Source organism: Caretta caretta, chromosome 1, assembly GCF_965140235.1.
Source record: "Caretta caretta isolate rCarCar2 chromosome 1, rCarCar1.hap1, whole genome shotgun sequence".
Lineage (NCBI taxonomy): Eukaryota > Metazoa > Chordata > Testudines > Cheloniidae > Caretta > Caretta caretta.
The window spans coordinates 278757004-278777337 of NC_134206.1; the positions used below are offsets into that span (position 1 = coordinate 278757004).

At 40.7% G+C, this 20334-nt stretch overlaps 1 protein-coding gene across 4 annotated transcripts in view; it reads right to left on the reverse strand.

Annotated features, from left to right (window-relative positions):
- Positions 1 to 16483: 16483 nt before the first annotated feature.
- Positions 16484 to 20334, reverse strand: part of TMTC2 (transmembrane O-mannosyltransferase targeting cadherins 2) — a 379312-nt gene continuing 375461 nt past the window's right edge. For 3 of the 4 annotated variants that reach the window (XM_075124316.1, XM_048835674.2, XM_075124313.1), the window contains one exon: positions 16484 to 18508. In XM_075124316.1, the coding sequence (XP_074980417.1) occupies positions 18459 to 18508 (50 nt within the window). In that variant the 3' untranslated portion in view covers positions 16484 to 18458. The remainder of the gene's footprint in view (positions 18509 to 20334) is intronic. The other variant, XM_048835675.2, reaches the window with a different exon arrangement.

Below are 20334 nucleotides of genomic sequence, written 5' to 3' on the forward strand. Positions count from 1 at the left end.
TAGGCCAGCAGCCATATAGAATAACACAAAAGATCGGGGCCTACATTCTCAATGTTTAACCTGTTTGCTCTGTAACCTCTATACTGATGTGCTGGAAGGTACAAGCATCTTGTGCCCTTCAAAAGTTTTGCTCTATTTCCAAAACAATTCCCCCTAATGTGGAAAAAAGAAATAAATGATTTTCTCTACACATTAACTCTTTTTAAAGTATGGAGTTCATTAACATTTATTGAACAACAATCTTAAGAATTAAATGGTAGAAAATCTCAAAATTTATCTGATGTTCTACATTTTCTAAGGTCTAGCTAATAAAATGAAAATGACAACCATGCATTTAAAATGTGCAAGGTTAATGTTCCAATTTCTCTTACCCACAATAACTCACTTCAGCTGAGATCGCAAACTGCATTTGCTCATTTTTAGCCTTACCTGCAAAACTGGAACCCACCAGTTGCTTAGGTATTTCTTTGCTGGCTTTTGTACTATAATAGTACTACCTCTTTTACAAACTGATAAAAAGTTTTTGGTGTTGGGAAAAACTTGAATCTTTTGAAGAACAAGCAGATGATTCTTTCAGAAAAGTCAAACTGTCACACAACAGATTGCAAATGTGATATTTTTAGCAGAAGAAAATCAACTCTGCAACAAGAGAGACATTGGTTATTATACCTGTGACAGAAAAGTAGCCATGAAAATCCAATCAACTTGAAATGAGAGGCAATATGAAGGCAGAAGAAATGGACATCACTGTCATGTACTGTAGAAGTACTTCTTGAACTGTGCAGGATGACTGATGACTACTTTGAGATGTATTTTTTCTTTTCTCAAATGTTAACATTACACATGCCAAGTGCAACATTAGCATTTTCAGAGTGTAAAGTGTACACAAAAGGTTTGTTGTAAACAGAGCCAATTGCAGCTGGGCAAAATTTTTCATAAAATTAGTTTATTCATGAAAAAGTGTCATTCGGGGGGTTGAATGGGTGGGTTGAATGGGGGGCATGGGTCCCAGAAGGGCAGTCAGGAAGGAGGTGGGTGGGTTGGATGGGGCGGCAGGGGGCAAGGGTTCAGGGGGCGGCCAGGGAAAGGGGTGGTTGGATGGGGTAGGGGTCCCGGGGGAGCAGTCAGGAATGAGAGGAGGGGTTGGATGGGGCGGCGGGGGGCAGTCAGGGATGGGTGGTCTGGGGGCGGTCATCGGACAGGGAGTGATGGATGGGGCAGGGGTCCCAGGGGAGCCGTCAGGGGACAGCGAACAGGGAGGTTGGATGGGGCCATCAGGGGGGTGAGAAGCAGAGTGGGGTCAGATAGGGAGTGGCGATCAGGCCACGCCTGGCTGTTTGGGGAGGCACAGCCTACCCTAACCAGCCCTCCATACAATTCTGGAAACCTGATGTGGCCCTCAGGCAAAAAAGTTTTCCCACCCCTGCCCAACAATATGATGCTACCATGGCAGTGGACTTACTGTGTTGCCTTATTTCAATGCACAGCTCCAGGAGAAAGATGTTATCTAAACTACCTAAATGTCAAAGATAGGGTTGAATGGCTTCCATTCCAGATCATGCAATAAAACACTGGGGGTTAGGTCTATTAATTGGAACCTTAACACACTAAATTTCAGCTTCAGCAACAGCAGCTTATTAGTACTCAGCAATCTTTTCAAGGAGAAACCATAACTGCTCACTGAGCTGCACTGAGTCTGAGGACTTCTGTCAGTTGACTAAAAGAAGCTGCTTTGCGAGAGCAAGCTATTCACCTATTACAATAAACTATATAATGTAACTTGAATCAACAAAACAAAAGGAATTCACAATTAAGGCTAGATTTCCATTGTTCTCTGATCCGCATTCTGTAAAACGTATGGAGCTAGGTCTTCAGCTTCACACCAGCTAAGAATTCTGACCCTTTGTATGTAAAATCACTCTAAAATTAAAATACTCACCATTCATAGCTTTCACTTCCCTGTGACAAAGTGGGAATTGTCTGTAATATTTTTATGAATGATCCGCATGGCAGTGACTTACTTGAGATGCAAAAGGATTAAAATGCTCATGGGGCAGAGCAGGAGACATGGGTTGTGTGTGCCACATAACTGTATGGAGTGGTATGAATGGGTATCCATAGGAATCTCCGGCAGGTGGAGCATGTGAACTTAGCGTAGGTCAGCAGGAGGTGATAAAAGTTGGCTTTCAGCGAGAGACAGAGCTTTCACCTGGGACTGAGAAAGAGAGATTCCCTGGCAACTTGGCTGAGTGAAACGCTGACTTGGCCAGGATGGACTATGTCTTAACCTTTGCTTCTCTATGCTAACCTAAGGCCTTCCCTGTGCTGTGTTCCAATTGACTAATAAACCCCACTCTGTTTTGAAAAGGCTGTCTGGTGTCACTGCAAATACTTGTTGAGGTGCATTGGTCCCTGAAGAGTGTAAAAATCTCTGACCAGAAGTCTGGCTCGGTTGGAGTACCTGAGCAGAGCTCACAGTGTGAAACAGGGGTGCTGAATCCCAGATGCTCAGTCTTGGAAGCTTTGAGGCCATGTGGCCTAACCTTAAGGAACAGTGAGACCCCTTGGGGGATCTGGAACACTGGAGGGGCTCCAGTGAGGCCTAGCACTCCCCCCACCCCCACCTTATTTTGTGCTTGAACACACTTCACTTCCATCAATTACAGACTTTGATTGTAGCAAAAGAAATTTTAGCACAGGTTTCTTTTTCCTCGATTACTGACCTTTGTCCTCTCAATCATGATTATAGTCCTGTTACAATAATTAGGGCTTTTAATCAATTTTCAAACCACATTGCTCAGTAGACTGTGCAGTGCAGTTAAAGCGTGTCATGAGAGACGTTGTACTGAAAATGACTAGAAATAATGCTTTTTGCAGATGGTGGGTGTGTCTGCTGGGGAACAGCAGAAAGATCACCTCCTTATCAGGCATCAGCATACTTTCACTACCGCTAAATAATGCACTAAAATAATTATAACTGTGCACTTGACAAACCAAAACATAAATTAGCTCTCAATTGGATACTGTAACACCACTAACAGAAGCTCTCCTGGCATTCAGCGAGGAAATATCTTCCAGTAAATTGTATTTTTCTGAACATATGAAAGAAATTTCCCTTGAAATTGGGCCCTGTTATTATCTGATAATGTGACCTTGTACTGTAAAAACAACACACTCACTGGATTAGTGACCAGTGCTGGCCCCACTCCAACGTTTTAGAACAGCTTTGCTGTCTCAGTGCTCTTAGTAAATACCTTGCCTGTGTAAGGCAGTAAAGCCCCATGGAAAAAATAGTACACTTGGGAACTTGAACTTCCATTTATGTAAAATAGCCTATATATATGTAGTGTGAGAATAAAGAAAATGGTCTATTGTGATAACACCTAGGATTTGAATAAACCACTGGGGACCCTATTGTGCCTGGCACTGCACAACCAGATCCCCCTTTCCCAAAGAATTTACAAGGAAATCCTGGCCCCTCTGAAGTCATCGACTTCAGTGGGGCCCAGATACCATCCTTACGAGCTAAGTTGATGTAAAATGGAGACAGGTCACCTGAAAAAACTTGGTGGCCAATGAGGTGACCAGCTCTGTCAATTTAATGAAACAGGCCTATACGTTGAAGGGCCATTGTGAAACCTCCTGCTTGAGGTATCATCATTGTTTCTTTCAAGCTTTGTCACACCATTGTTATTGTCTCCGTGTCTCAGCCTTGTTACCACAGTTTTATCTGTCAGAATCTGCGCAATTGCATTCAACTTTTTCAAAGTACCACTAGACAGAATTTGCTGGCAAGAGAAAATGAGAGCAAGAAAACTGTCAGCACAGCAGGGTATTTATTTAACTATCTTAGCCATCCAGACATTTTCCAGCACATCATTTCCCCAACCTGAGGGTATGCTGTAGCTACATGTAGAAGAATTAAGGCAAACTATTCCTACCATTGAAGCTTTGCAATGAATGAGACTAAGCTAAAAAAAAAAAAATAAAAATAAAAAAGCCTTCTGCATTGTTAAATTTGGTATCCATCTTTGAGAATCCAACAACCTCTGAGGGCTTAGTTATATGCACAAAGGTATTATCTCCTTTGTAGCAGGTCTGTTGTACATGTTCATAATAATCATTGTTGCTTAATTTAGCAGATGGCTGGAACCCCTACAATTCCCCTTGAAGAAATGAAGTATGGTTATGTTATTCCCAATGTTGATTTAAAAGCAGAAATCCAACACCACGTGATGCCGCTTATTTTGTGTAAAGCAGCCTACCATTGCCACAGCTTTCTGAATCTCTCTGATCATGGGTGTATGAGGGAATTTACATTTTCTTCCATTTGAGTTATCACTGCCTTCTTCTAGTCAGTTAAGTGGTAAAAAGAAAGGTACATAGAAAAAATGTATTAACAGCGCAAGTCATTTATTCAGTACTTACACTGCGGCTCCCCTGTATTACTTACTTTCAGTTCCATGCATGAGACATAAAAGCTAATTATTATACAGTACCATGAGAGTGCCAAATGCTTTACAGATAACGACAAGAAACAAATCATACTTTCAGGACTGTCCTACTCTCTAAAATGGATGTAACAGAGGAAGTGGCGACAATAGCCACCACAGGGGTTCTGTGAAGACAAAGGCCACGTCTACACTTACAAGCTGACAGGGGCACAGCTGTACCGATACTGCTGTGCCGCGGTACGAGCGCTCATGTAGCCGTGTCATTTCGACAGGAGAGAGCTCTCCCGTCGACATAATAAAACCAGCTCAATGAGCAGTGGTATGTCTCCCGCAGACCTATCGCTGTGCACACGAGCGCTTATGCCAGCAAAACTTAAGTGGCTCCGGGGGGTGATTTTTTCACACACCCTGGGCGGCAAAAGTTTGGCTGACATAAATGCTAGTGCAGACATGGCCAAAAGAAGTGACAAGATGGATACATAAACTTTCTCCCTTCTATCACCTAAGTTCCAGTTTCCAAATAGGTAGTAGTCAACTCAGACATGGCAATTCTGGGTTTATCCAGCACTGTCATTTTCATCTAGCTAGAATTCCTGAACATCCAGCTATCCCCTATTACTTTTGTAATAAGGAAGCAAAGTGAAAGCTATGCAATCAGTTGTAAATCAAGAAAAGGAGTACCTGTGGCACCTTAGAGACCAACCAATTTATTGGAGCATGAGCTTTCGTGAGCTACAGCTCACTTCATCGGATGCATACTGTGGAAACTGCAGAAGATATTATATACACAGAGACCATGAAACAATACCTCCTCCCACCCCACTCTCCTGCTGGTAATAGCTTATCTAAAGTGACCACTCTCCTTACAATGTGTATGATAATCAAGGTGGGCCATTTCCAGCACAAATCCAGGGTTTAACAAGAACGTCTGGGGGGGGGGAGGAGTTAGGAAAAAACAAGGGGAAATAGGCTTGAATAGACACTGGGAGTGGCTAAGTCATTATGCAAGGTAACCTAAGTTAATTGTATCCAATTTGCAAATGAATTCCAATTCAACAGTTTCTCGCTCGAGTCTGGATTTGAAGTTTTTTTGTTGAAGAATTGCAACTTTCATGTCTGTAATCGCGTGACCAGAGAGATTGAAGTGTTCTCCGACTGGTTTATGAATGTTATAATTCTTGACATCTGATTTGTGTCCATTTATTCTTTTACATAGAGACTGTCCAGTTTGACCGATGTACATGGCAGAGGGGCATTGCTGGCACATGATGGCATATATCACATTGGTGGATGTGCAGGTGAACGAGCCTCTGATATAGTGTGGCTGATGTTATTAGGCCCTGTGATGGTGTCCCCTGAATAGATATGTGGGCACAGTTGGCAACGGGCTTTGTTGCAAGGATAGGTTCCTGGGTTAGTGGTTCTGTTGTGTCGTTGCTGGTGACTATTTGCTTCAGGTTGGGGGGCTGTCTGTAGGCAAGGACTGGCCTGTCTCCCAGGATTTGTGAGAGTGTTGGGTCATCCTTCAGGATAGGTTGGAGATCCTTAATAATGCGTTGGAGGGGTTTTAGTTGGGGGCTGAAGGTGACGGCTAGTGGTGTTCTGTTATTTTCTTTGTTAGGCCTGTCCTGTAGTAGGTGACTTCTGGGAACTCTTCTGGCTCTATCAATCTGTTTCTTCACTTCCGCAGGTGGGTACTGTAGTTGTAAGAATGCTTGATAGAGATCTTGTAGGTGTCTGTCTCTGTCTGAGGGGTTGGAGCAAATGCGGTTGTATCGCAGAGCTTGGCTGTAGACGATGGATCGTGTGGTGTGGTCAGGGTGAAAGCTGGAGGCATGTAGGTAGGAACAGCGGTCAGTAGGTTTCCGGTATAGGGTGGTGTTTATGGCAGGTTTCAGAGTAACAGCCGTGTTAGTCTGTATTCGCAAAAAGAAAAGGAGTACTTGTGGCACCTTAGAGATTAACCAATTTATTTGAGCATAAGCTTTCGTGAGCTACAGCTCACTTCATCAGATGCATACTGTGGAAAGTTTAGAATATCTTATTATATACACACAAAGCATGAAAAAATACCTCCTCCCACCCCACTCTCCTGCTGGTAATAGCTTATCTAAAGTGATCACTCTCCTTAAAATGTGTATGATAATCAAGTTGGACCATTTTCAGCACAAATGGATCTCTTGTGTCCACTTCCTGGACACTACAGTGCTAATAAACGATGGTCACATAAACACCACCCTATACCAGAAACCTACTGACCGCTATTCGTACCTACATGCCTCCAGCTTTCACCCTGACCACACCACACGATCCATCGTCTACAGCCAAGCTCTGCGATACAACCGCATTTGCTCCAACCCCTCAGACAGAGACAAACACCTACAAGATCTCTATCAAGCATTCTTACAACTACAGTACCCACCTGCGGAAGTGAAGAAACAGATTGATAGAGCCAGAAGAGTTCCCAGAAGTCACCTACTACAGGACAGGCCTAACAAAGAAAATAACAGAACGCCACTAGCCGTCACCTTCAGCCCCCAACTAAAACCCCTCCAACGCATTATTAAGGATCTCCAACCTATCCTGAAGGATGACCCAACACTCTCACAAATCCTGGGAGACAGGCCAGTCCTTGCCTACAGACAGCCCCCCAACCTGAAGCAAATACTCACCAGCAACCACATACCACACAACAGAACCACTAACCCAGGAACCTATCCTTGCAACAAAGCCCGTTGCCAACTGTGCCCACATATCTATTCAGGGGACACCATCACAGGGCCTAATAACATCAGCCACACTATCAGAGGCTCGTTCACCTGCACATCCACCAATGTGATATATGCCATCATGTGCCAGCAATGCCCCTCTGCCATGTACATCGGTCAAACTGGACAGTCTCTATGTAAAAGAATAAATGGACACAAATCAGATGTCAAGAATTATAACATTCATAAACCAGTCGGAGAACACTTCAATCTCTCTGGTCACGCGATTACAGACATGAAAGTTGCAATTCTTCAACAAAAAAACTTCAAATCCAGACTCATAACATAAGAATGGTCATACTGGATGAGACCCATAGTCGATCTAGCCCAGTATCCGATGGTCCGACAGTGACCAATGCCATCTGCTTCAAAGGGAATGAACAGAATAGGACAATTTTCAAATGATCCATCCCCCGTCACCCAGTCCCAGCATCTGACAGTCAGAAGCTTACAGACACCCATGGCATGGGGCTGCATTCCTGATCATCTGGTCTAATAGCCATTGATAGACCTATCCTATTATTCTTTTTTGAATCCAGTTATAGTTTTGGCCTTCATGGCATCCCCTGGCAATGGGTTCCACAAGTTAACTGTGCATTGTGTGAAGAAGTACTTCCTTTTGTTTGTTTTAAACCAGCTGCCTATTAATTTCATTAGGTGATCCCTGGTTCTTGTGTTATATAACTTTAAAAATTCCACTCCTTTATTATTCAATTGAATTACAGTATGTACCTGCTTCTCATGCTGAACTTCAACTTTAATAGTATGCATTGCTACATTATGATAATTTTTCTAGGTAAGCCAATTAGCATAAACTTGCATCAAAATTATTTCGGCTCTCCTCACAGAAACTCATTTGGAAAGGTGGTGTTCAGCAGTGGCAGGTTTGAGGGTGTTTTTTGACCCATAGTAATGTCAATTATCTCATTACATTTTTTGCAGAATTCACACTGTGTTTTGAAAAACAAAATGTCCAGCAGATGGAAAAGCAGATGCTGAAACAAGTTGGGTCTATGATGAAGCAATTGGCTGAAAAAAACATTACTGATTATATGAAGCAAAAGGTCAGGCCTGTTAATCTGTAACCTATTCTTTTACAAGGTGATTTTGGAATATTTTTGCTGTCATCCGGCATTTTATTTCAATCATGTTTAATGAAGAAACACAGTACATTAGCTCCCTTTCCATTAAGAAAGGGATTCAGGTAAGTAGGAAGGATGATCCTGTCACTGAAACACAGTTCTAAGTGTCCAGAGATCTACTTTGATTCCTGGCATTGCCTCAGTTTTTTTAAGTGAGTGAAATCTATAGCCTGCGATATGCAGCAGGTCAGGAGAGAGGAGCATAGGCCCTGATGGCCTTAAAAATCTATGATTCTATACGTTCTTTCATTTGTCCAGGAGCACATTTGTCCAAAATTGTATGGATTTCATCCCATTTCTTGGGTTAAAAAATACAGCAAAAGAACATGCTGTGGTTTTTAATTGCTCTTCGGTGTGGGGATGAGAGAGCAGAAGTGTTGTTGAGAGAAAAAAATCACCTGGGCATGTGAGGAGGGCGGAAATTGGGCTTCTGAGGAAGGACACTGTGACACTTTAGTGTGTAAGTAAGGCCCTTCCAAATTCACAGCCATGAAAAATGCATCACAGACCGTGAAATCTGGTTTCCACTGGGAAATCAAGTCTTTTTTTGTATTTTTAGCATATACTATACAGATTTCATAGGGGAGACCAGAAGTTCTCAAACTGTGGGTCCTGACCCAAAAGGGGACTGCGGGGGGAGAGGGGCAGTTTGCAAGATTGTTGAAGGGAGGTCGTAGTATTGCCATCCGTACTTCTGCACAGCCTTCAGAGCTGGGTGGCTGGAGAAGAGCAGCTGCTGGCACAGTGCCTAGCTCTGAAGGCAGCAGCAGTGCAGAAGTAAGGGTGGCAATACCCTACCCGGCCATCCTTACTTCTGTGCTGCTGCCTTCAGAGCTGGGCAGCCAGAGAGCGGCGGCTGCTGGCCAAGAACCCAGCTCTGAAGGCCGTAGCGCAGAAGTAAGTGTGGTAATACACACCATGCCATCCTTACTTCCGTGCTGTTTCTGGTCGTGGTGCTGCCTTCAAAGCTAGGCTCCCAGCCAGCAGCTGCCGCCCTCTGGCCCTCCATCTCTGAAGGCAGTGCGGCCACGAGCAGCAGAGTAGAAGTATGGGTATCAATACCATGACCCCCCCTACAATAACCTTGCAACCCGCCAATTGCCCCCTTTTGGGTCAGGACCCCCCACAGTTACCACTCCATGAAATTTCAGATTTACATATTTTTTATTTTTAAAATCCTATGACCATAAAATTGACCCAAATGGACCGTGTTTTTGGTAGGGCCCTATGTATAAGGCTTGCAACAGGCCGATTAAATGTCCCTTTAGCATGGTCACTTTATTTTAAGCTATCTCCAAAGAGACCAAAACAACACATCTTACAGTGAAAACATGATCACAACATGCCACAGAAGAAAAATGGGCTCATTTGCCCATTGCTTCCAGGAGAGCCTGCCTAAGCAGCCGGACTTCCCTTGATGTCTACTCCTGGACTGTCAGTTGGATGCAGTTTATATACATACTCTATTTCCTATCAGGCCTTGTCACAAGTTAGGATTGTTACGGCTGCTACAATTTTCAGTTTGCCCTGTTCTCTTCTCAGGGGATATGTCTACACGGGGATAAAAAACTCGCAGCTGGCCCAGGTCAGCTGATTCGGGCTTGTGGGGTTTGGTCTCTAGGGGTGAAAAATTACTGTATAGACATTCGGGCTCAGATGGGAGGTTAGAGGGTCTCAGACCATGGGCTCCAGCCCGAGCCCGAATATCTACAGAGCAACTTTTAGTCCCAACAGCTGCAGCCCCATGAGACCAAGTCAACTGACCCAGGCCAGCCATGCTTGGGCTTTTACCCCCACGCAGACGTATCCAGAGAGAACAGCTGGAATCTATGTAGGATCAGCCTTGTCCCACAACACTGAGGCCTTGGAGTAGTTCCAGTCCACCTTGTTCATGTAACTCTGGCCTTGAGTCTTAAAGCCATGGTCAGCAAAACAGGTTCTCTTGTGTAAACACTATATCACTTCCTTCCATCCCTGCCTGTGTGAAAGGCAATGTTATTTCCTTGTTAGGGAAACGACTGGAATCAGAATTCTTAGCTGCTATTTCAAGCTCTGCTACTGGGCAAAATAGTTTCTCTATGAACATGAAGTAGCTTCCTTGCAAGGGTGAGGAGAGTGTTACTTAAGGTTTGTAAAACAGTCTGGTGATGAGTGCTAGAGAAATACCAGGTATCATTCTCACTCCAGACTCATAAATACTCTTTCTAGAACACAGGAGATCATTGGCAATGAGCATCGCCACAGTAGGCACCTTCTTCTGCTGCAGGCTTGACATCCCATTGATGTCAGCTGGCATTACACCTCCAAGCATAGTGCCACAGGAAAGAAGAAATGCATTTATGTTTCTCAGTACACCTGCAGAGACCATTTTCTTTGTAGCATACGTTGTGGAATGCTGCTTAGCTAGCACATTACCAAACATGACTGTGACTTTTTTTGTATTTTTATTTTTTTTTAGGATTTTTTTTTAAAAACAGCTGTTTGATATTAATAATAATCTTCACTAGTGTTCTTGGGTAAAGGAAAATTTCACCCATAGCTCAAAATCAAAACACACAACACCAAAAGTGTACTGCAATTAAAACAATGATGAGGCGAGACAAGGCTAATGTACCACTGAGATGAGGAAAACCTACAAAGGTTAGCGCTTTTAATATAAACTGTCACACAGGTCACTATGAAAAGTACTGAAGTAAACTGATTGAATCTATTTACAAACTACAAATATCAAGAAATGATGACTGCAAAGGTCAGCAATGTTTTTTTCAAATTCTCCAAATTAGATAAATTCAAGATAAATTACAAGATCATAGTTTATTGGCATTCATCTATTATAACTAGTGAGAGATCACAAAAGCTTTGAGCAGAGTACTTAATCACTCTTTCTTTCCTGCCCAATCAGAACTAAACATTTCAGTAGATGACATATTAAAACTATTTGTGTAAACACATACAGTGTTGTACAGCATGGGAAAGAAAGGTGATCAAAGCTCTCCTGTGTGGTAATTAGTATTGAGGAGGCCTTGTCCCAGCATGATGGAGAGCTAAATTCATTGGGTCAGCATCAAGGGTTCTATCTAGAAATGGTATTTCCTTTAACCCATTTGTAATTCTGAGATTGAAAAATGGCCGCCAGTAATGTTGGTTTACGGCAGAATTTAGATGCAGTAGAATGTGATGCAGTACTACTCAAAAGCCAAACACGTTTTGTTTCTTCTTAACTTCTCTGGCTATAATGCTAATGAATTGACATAAAAACAATTCAGTGCAAAAAAAAAATGTTCTTTGCCTCTAGCTGTACAGAAGCGCAGGAGAAAATAGCCTTCCCACTCTCTGAGGGAATTGAGAAAATGAACTAAAAGGGAACCAGGAACCAGTCATCCTATGGGATCATATGGGATACTTGTATATATAATTTTTTCCAATGAATTTATTCTGTGAAAAAAATACCAGACTAGTAACCCTGCAAATCAAATTGAGATTAGTTGCCAAACACAACTCTGATGGAGAAACTCCAGTTGAATGGGTGGAATAATGATTTTAAAAGATTAGGCTTTGTTCCTACAACAGATTCATTGATGGTGGAATAGATTTCACCCCTTTTTTGCCTTTGTCCCAACTCACGGAGCTCTATGTTATTTATTATTACTATTATGATTTTTTTAAATTCAGCTGTAAGACATTCCTTTGTATTGAATCAATAAAAGAATGTAAGATAATTCCATAATCTCATAGTGGTAAAAGGGACTTTTCTAAACTAAGGAGAAAGAAGAAGATTCAGTGTGTTATTTTAAGATATTAACAAGTTTCACCGTACACCCCACAGCAAGGATCAGTCTTCCTGGCATCCCCCTCCTCCTCTACACACAAAATACAGTATTATGCAATGTACAAGTCCTAACAACCACAGAGGAACCTCCACTATTTGTGGCAATGCAGAGCAGATTTAGAGTTTGTAAGACTGGAGGCTTTGCAGTGTAGATACAAACCAGAAAAGGGAAAGAACACCACTTTTGTACAATGAAAGAAGGAATCTATTTTATTAGGTTAGTCACTGACATATTCTAGAGAATCTTACTGTGGTATTGCAACCACCAATGTTAAAAAAAGGGAATTGTTGCATTTAAAATTAATTTCTCATTGCAATAAATAAAAAATTGCTCTTGTAAAAACACTGTTTCCGAGAAAATCAGAGACCAAATAAAATCTCTCTCTCCAGAAAATTATGAAAAAAAAAATTGTCTGAGTGAAAGGAAAAAGTTCTATGCGTCCAAATAATTCCTGAACATTAACAACAAAACAAAGAAATAAACAAAAGAATCTTAAAACAATCTTACTTCCTGGGATTTCTTGGCACAGAAGGCTATGACATTAGTGGTTTTTCAGATCTTTACACATCAGTTTAAATTATTATTCAAATTCATGTTTGACTGTGTTATCCAAATTCCCATTGGTGAATATTACAAAACTGTACTACCTTCTGGCTCAAGCTACTCAACCCTCACTTCCATGAACGCAAAGTTTACACACTAAAAGGTTCCAAGAGCGCTCTACGAAAGAGATGTCTCTCTCTGTATGTAGAAAGTTAGTTAATAGATAGTGTGCCAGTAGATGGCACTCAAGAAAATACTAAATTGTTCCTAGGTTCTCTAGGACCCCAGGTATTCATTGTTGTGCATTGCAAATGGCTTCCAGCATTAAACTCTTTACATGGAGCTTTTAACAAGACTTTAGAGGCAAAAGGGGAACCCAGGTCTTTCCACATGAAGCCCTTCAACATAGCTATGAGCGTGTGCACAAGCATGCACACACACAGAGTTAAATGAAAAACTAACAAGCCTTCCATGAAAATGCTTACTAAATCCATTATTTAAAATATGTAACATTTAAAATGTATTTACTTTTAAGGTGTTTTTAAAGGCTGCAAATGGAAATATATTTAAAGTAAAACTCTCAAAATATAAATAATCCTGAACCGGCAGGCCCTATATGCTATCTAACATTTTTCTTATAGTATTCTGGAAGGTCCATCTTCTGTTTACATGGATATTTCAATCCCAAAAAATGCTTCATTAAACTTTTACTCTTAAACATGTCTGTAACCCTGAACTCAAGAACTACAGTAATAAACCAATGAGTTGATGCACCAGAAGAGGAAAATATTGAAAAAAAAAAATCCCATGCATCTTTAAAGCTCAGTTTCATCTGACTTGGGACCACAAACACTAAATTGCCTTAATCATAAGCTTTTAGCCTTTGCATGACATCATCCCAGGGCACAGTTAAGGTTGTTTTTTTGTGCTTTCACTGTGCATTTCCATCCATGTAAAGATGTTTCAATTTTTTTTCATTGTAATATTAAGTCTGAATTTCCTGGGTCTGTAATGCTTGGGTTTTGGATAATTACAACATCTCTGTAATGATTTTCCCTTAATTTACAGATACGTACTCTGAGGCTAGGGTATTTTTTGTTTTTGTCTGAGAATTATAATAAAGTTCTTTCACTGTGTCGGGAGAAAGTGACTCTGCAATTCCTTACCCATTCTCATGTGACTACAGCAATCAGCATGCTGTCCAGATATACACCAGGTACAGCACATGTTTGATTCCTTATGACACAGCTTTTTATCATTATATTACCACATCTCAGAGTGATTAAACATTCATCATCAGTGTGAACTAAGGCAGGCTTTCTCAAGCTGTGGAAGCAGCCAATTGGCGGGGCCTGGACAGTGTCTGAGTAAGGTCTCAGTCTTATCTAATTTTCAAAGTTGTAAGTGAAAAGAGGGCATTTAAATTGCTGCATGGGATTCTCTTTGGATTGCCTGTATACTAGTTCCTGGTTAAATTCTCTGTCATGCATATCACAAAGGCTGCAGTGACTGAGCAGAGGTTGCTCTGTAGTGTCTCTTCCCAGTTGCCAGGCATGGCTGTGGTTCTTGTTTTGAGGGCCAGAAGATGCTCTCTCTACCTTCATCCTGTGATCTCTTTGTCCAGCAATTGTGAGAGGAGAGCGAGGAGGAGGCAATGACTAGTAGCCTGCTGCCTCAAAAGCTTGCAAGCAGGGAGAGTAGGTGCAGATTTGGGGGCTCAATGTGTGGGGCGTCAAGCTGATGGGGCCTCAAGGGGGAATGATGAGGGGACAAGTTGGGAATTCAGGAGCTCAGGAGGAGGGTATGTACAGGCTAAGGGCCACAGAGATTCTGCTTCATGACTCTGAGGTTACTCTCCAGTTTGATTCATCTGGACAACCTATGTGCAGAGAAATAAGCTTTGCCACTTCACTGAACCCTATATAGGCAAAGTGACCCTTGTCTCTAACTCGCCTGAAGGTGGGGCTTGAGCTCATTTGCTCAGATAAACGTGAGGCATGATGGTAAAATGAACCGCTGACAACCACTGACCCGTCATCCAGTATAATGGGGCCATATTATTGAACACTTTTCAGACTATGGAGGAAATCCTGCCCTCATCCATCTGTTGATTCATAAGACCTGAATACTGCAGACCTGGGAAGGGACCTGGATGTGGGAAAGCTGATGCCCACTGCACTGAGGAGCCCAGCTCTGCAGGGTCTGCCTGAATGAATCGGTTTTTGGCACACGTGGTGGATTATATCCACTGACAAAGTCTCCCATGTAGGGGAGCAGCAGTGCCTTTAGGGCCTGTTGCAGTCCTGAGGCTATAGTAGCCTCTGCGGTATCGGTGAAACCATGACATGGAGGACAACGATGACTACCTCCTTGGCACAAGGCCATATTCTCAGATGGGGACCAGGATTTGGCTGCATGTGAACAATTACACATTCACCAACTGTGCCATTTATGACCTGTTTGAATGTCTTTTAAAAAGTCAGTACAGTGTACTAGAATGCCGAGATCCAATAGACTTTTATGCTGCTGCAATCCTATCTAATTTTGTATCAAAAAGCATAGAGTCAATATGTTATTAATTTACATTCATTAAAAATGAAGTTAATATAAGTTATATTATAGCAACAGATCGAGGCTTGAACAACATGTATTTGTTATCGAATGCTTTATTATTGAAAACAAAATTGAAATTCTCTTAGCTGGCACAAACAATTAATTCTACAAAAAGGAAAGCCTACAAATCTCGATAATTTATACAAATAACAGTTTTTCAAAAAATAAAAATTTAATTGAGTAAACTTGCCTTGTGCTCTTATTTTTTTAGCACTGTCTGCAATAATCCACCAAAAATCCCTGAGCAGAGACACATATTTTAAATACATTTTAAAATGATTCCAAAAGAAGAAAGTTAAGTCCTATATTGAAATGTGTTCAGGGACATTCTTGTTAAACTTCCATTAGTCCTTTTTTCTTTCTTTTCTTGTTTTTTTTTTTTTATAAACAGACAGTTATCAAAGCTACCATGAAAATATATCACCTATGAGTGTCACTCTGTTGTGCAATGAATAACCTCTAACCAAGAATGAACACATGTTAAAAGGGAGAGACAAAGAATACAGTGAAAAGTTATGATCACTAAAGTTTGATGACTTGAAATAAATAAAGCTGCAGGATACCATAGTTATATACTGAATTTTGTCAGACCCTAATATCTAAATTTACTTTTACAATTTTTCAGAAACGCAGTGAAAGGTGGAGAATAAATTCCAGACACCATTTTATTTTTACCATTGGCTTCAATGGGTGATGATGAAAAAGTTTCAGAGGAACAGCCGTGTTAGTCTGTATTCGCAAAAAGAAAAGGAGTACTTGTGGCACCTTAGAGACTAACCAATTTATTTGAGCATGAGCTTTCGTGAGCTACAGCTCACTTCATCAGATGTTGATGTTCATTCATCTGATGAAGTGAGCTGTAGCTCACGAAAGCTCATGCTCAAATAAATTGGTTAGTCTCTAAGGTGCCACAAGTACTCCTTTTCTTTTTGATGAAAAAGTTGAAATTCAACTTTTGAGCACTCGATGTTGCTTTCACAGCCATATCGTTACTTGACAAAAGGTTTGACACGGTCTTAAAAAAAATGCAGCCCTTTTGGTATCCCCATTATGAACCTAGTCATTAAAACATAGCATTGCTAACTGGAGAGAAAAAGACAAAACACTATAACAAATTGTGACTATACCAACTTTGAAATAGTTACTTCTCAATATCCTTTAATACAGATCTAAAACTGTAGTGTGTATGGGGAGAACGTACAATAAATGCAGTTGTCATATTTCCCTTTAAGTACACATGCTACCCACATAAAAATGCCGCAAAAGCCAAATGAAGATAGCAACAGTTGCAGACTACTGGATTAACGAAAGGAAATGCTGCTGCAGTTGAGTAATAAATAAATAAATACCATACAGCAAACTACTCTCCCAGAAGTACACAGCAATGGAATGGTGCTCTACAGTTAAAAAAGAAAAAAAGATTTTTTATTATAAAGGGTTTTAACAGATCCTGAAGAAGCTTGCTTCAGTTAAAGGTGCACCATCACTTAATGTTATATTTACCACTCGTGAAATGAACATTGAAGCAGATATCAACAGGTCATTAAATGAAAAAGTAAATTTTCTTATAAATTCTAGTACTTTTTCCAACAAAAGAAAACAGTTAGCAAATGGTTTGGGAAAACACAGACTAAAGCGTCAATAGGCTGAAGCTTAAAATAAATTATTTTACATTTTTTTATGAAGAATAAAACAATAACGAGCTCCCCCAAAAAAACAAACCTAGAAATGTAACAGCTTTGTTGTAACTGTGCATGTAGAAAACAAAATGGATTCATAATATTTGGTTAGAATCCAAGTAGATAATAGTTTTAAAATTGAACACTATTGTCAAAAATACTCAGAATAATTGGCAACCATTGTTACACACTCCTGTTGGTCTACAGTGTCGTGCAGATTCTCTGAGAGCTGCTAAAAGTTAGTCCCTTTAGCTAGTTGCTGCTCTGTTTTCAAAAAAATTCTGATAAGCTTCATTTGTACCATTTCTAAGTATAAACACTTGCAAACTCATTCTGGTTGAATTCTTGCAAAAGTAATGCAAGCCGAACAGCATCTAGCTGTCCAGTCCAAAACTGGACTTATCTGACAGTAACGTGAAAGGAGTAAAACACAGTGTTCTATAAGGCCAAAGAGAACTTCTTTTTAAGGATACTGACTGCACTTTTTTGATATCAGGGCAAACCATCTGTTTTCTGTGTAAATATGGACAATTCATGACATTAGTGATAGCTTCCAGATTCTTTTATACTGGTCTAATGTCACACATTGAGCTGGTCCTTGCTTGTTCCATCTGGGACAGGAAAAGCAAATCATACTCAACTGAGTGAGTATCTGAAGTAAACGACATCAAAACTCTTAACAGTCGGAAACAATACGTGCACTTGTCAGTAAACAACTGTGAATACTGTAATCTAACCGCAAGTGACAGTTTTGTTTTTAAAATGGCTGTCAGTCTGAAATTGATAAGCAGGCGGTCCTAAAGAGAGATACAGCAGCATTAAGACAAACTGCAAACACATTGGATTTAGTATACATTTTAATGAGTTACAGTCTCAGCAAATACTTTAAGCTAGTATTATCTTTTTTACTCCCATGTGGCTGGGTGTATGCTATACAGTTCTCCCTTAGTGTTTTCAGGACAGTATAATTTTCAAGAACTCACATGAAAAACAGCAATATGGGATTAACTGATAACTTGTCAAGTATGCCAAATACCTCCTTTAAGTGCTATGGTTGTATTTTTTATTTTATTTTTTGTGGGGTAATACTTAAGTCCTTTGTGAAGCATCCAAAGAATCTCCCTTTATTTTTCCAGCAACAAAAGTTATGCCAAAACCCAGAATCGGTTCTCCTAGCAGCAATTAAGACCCCTGACCCTTGCAGTCAAGTCCAATGAGCGCTTTGATCAGATGACTTCCTGGAAATTTTGTTTTGGATTTGAGTCAATTTAAAGAAAAACAAGTTCCTATATTTTTCTGTCATGTTTTAGACGTCTTTAAACCTTGTTTTTCCATGATATTCCACAGTTTGCGAAGATTTGACTGTGTGATGACATCGTCTGGCTTAAATTGGAGAGCACGGAGGTAGTTTGCTTCAGCATCTCTGAGTTTACCATTGAGATGAAGAATGGCTCCAAGATTCATCAGGGCAGCCGGATACTGGAACAAGAGAAGAGAAGAAAAAATATTGAGTGTATTTTCAGGTTTTGTTTCAGACAGTCTTGATCCACTTAAACAAATTATTCCCTTATGTTTGCAGGCATTTTATGGAAGCAATTTAGCAATTTAAACAAATAGAGATAACAAGAAAAAGTTTTTGAACAGCTGCTAACTGTGTACTTTGTGCTTTAAACAGGACAGGCTCTGGTGTCTACATGCATAGACTTCTTTCCTTAATGAGAAAACACAGATCCCATAAAAGCTTTACATGTGGTCACATTGGCATACCGTAGTTTCCAAGAGAAAATTAAAGTAGACCAACAGTGGATTGTAGAGAGGAATTTAATTTTAATTCAACCCAATGCCAATAAAGAGTTTATAATCGGTGGGAATAGCTAACACATTGGAACGCCTGCCCCTCTTAAATTCTTATTAAAAGAAAGAAAAAGTATCTTCAGACATACAAAGACAGACATACAAATTTCAAGGATACCCATTTTAGATTCTTCTTCATATACACTCAATGTTATGCCAGGCTTTGATAAGTCTTTCTTCATGAAGTCGGATAACCTGAAAATTACCACTGGCAGAAACTTCAGCGATGCTGTATTAATGACAAAGATTATTTAGTCTGCGGAAGAGAAGAATGAGGGGGATTTGATAGCTGCTTTCAACTACCTGAAAGGGGGTTCCAAAGAGGATGGATCTAGACTGTTCTCAGTGGTAGCAGATGACAGAACAAAGACTAATGGTCTCAAATTGCAGTGGGGGGAGGTTTAGGTTGGATATTAGGAAAAACTTTCACTAGGAGGGTGGTGAAGCACTGGAATGGGTTACCTAGAGAGGTGATGGAATCTCCTTCCTTAGAGGTTTTTAAGGCCCAGTTTGACAAAGTCCTGGTTGGGATGATTTAGTTGGGGATAGGTTCTGCTTTGAGCAGGGGGTTGAACTAGATGGCCTCCTGAGGTCCCTTCCAACCCTGATATTCTATGATTCTAAGATGTCAAGAATGCATAAAACAATAAATTAACAACCTCTTTACCTTACTAAGAGGAATTTTTCATACCTCATTTTGCTGAATCATGTTCAGGTTCTTGTTTTAATTTAAAAACCTCTTACATTATGTAATTATGAAATAAAAAGTCATTTACAGTAACAGGTACTAAAATTACCTAAAACTGCTTACAACAAAGAGTATTGTGCAAGGAAGTAAAATTTCTGGTGCTGAAATGAGTGAAGTTTTTAATTTGCAGAGCACCTGATCCTTTCACCCCCAAATCTACTTGTGGTATCCATGGCACTTGGGGGAACATGTCTGGCATCTCTGGGATCCTATCCTCCCCCCACAGGTACAGAGAACCACCCCAAAACTACCAGCAGCCACTCATGCGTAGGTGGGCCTGACAAGCAACCAAGGCAGGTGAGCAGCTCCTTCCAGTTTCCTCCACAGGGAACCCTACCCACCCTTTACCCCTCAGACCACTGGAGGTATCTCTGGGCACCTTGGGGAATATGCAAGTACCAGTGGAAGCATAATCATTTTATTCACCACAATAATAGCTCTTGATTTTAAAGTAAAAACAGAAACTAGACAAAGTTCAACACAAGTTGTCCAGATCACCCACTTTTTGGATCTGCCTCAGTAACACTTGCTTCCCAAATTATGCAGATTGGAGCAAAGATGGCTAAGTTTAGTCTCTGAGGTTACATCTACACATGGGTAGACAGATGCCCTAGCTCTGCTTGAGCTAGTGTGCTAAAAATAGTAGTGTCGCCAAGGTGGCACCAGCCAGCGGCTTGGGCTAGCTGTCCAAGTGTGTAACCAG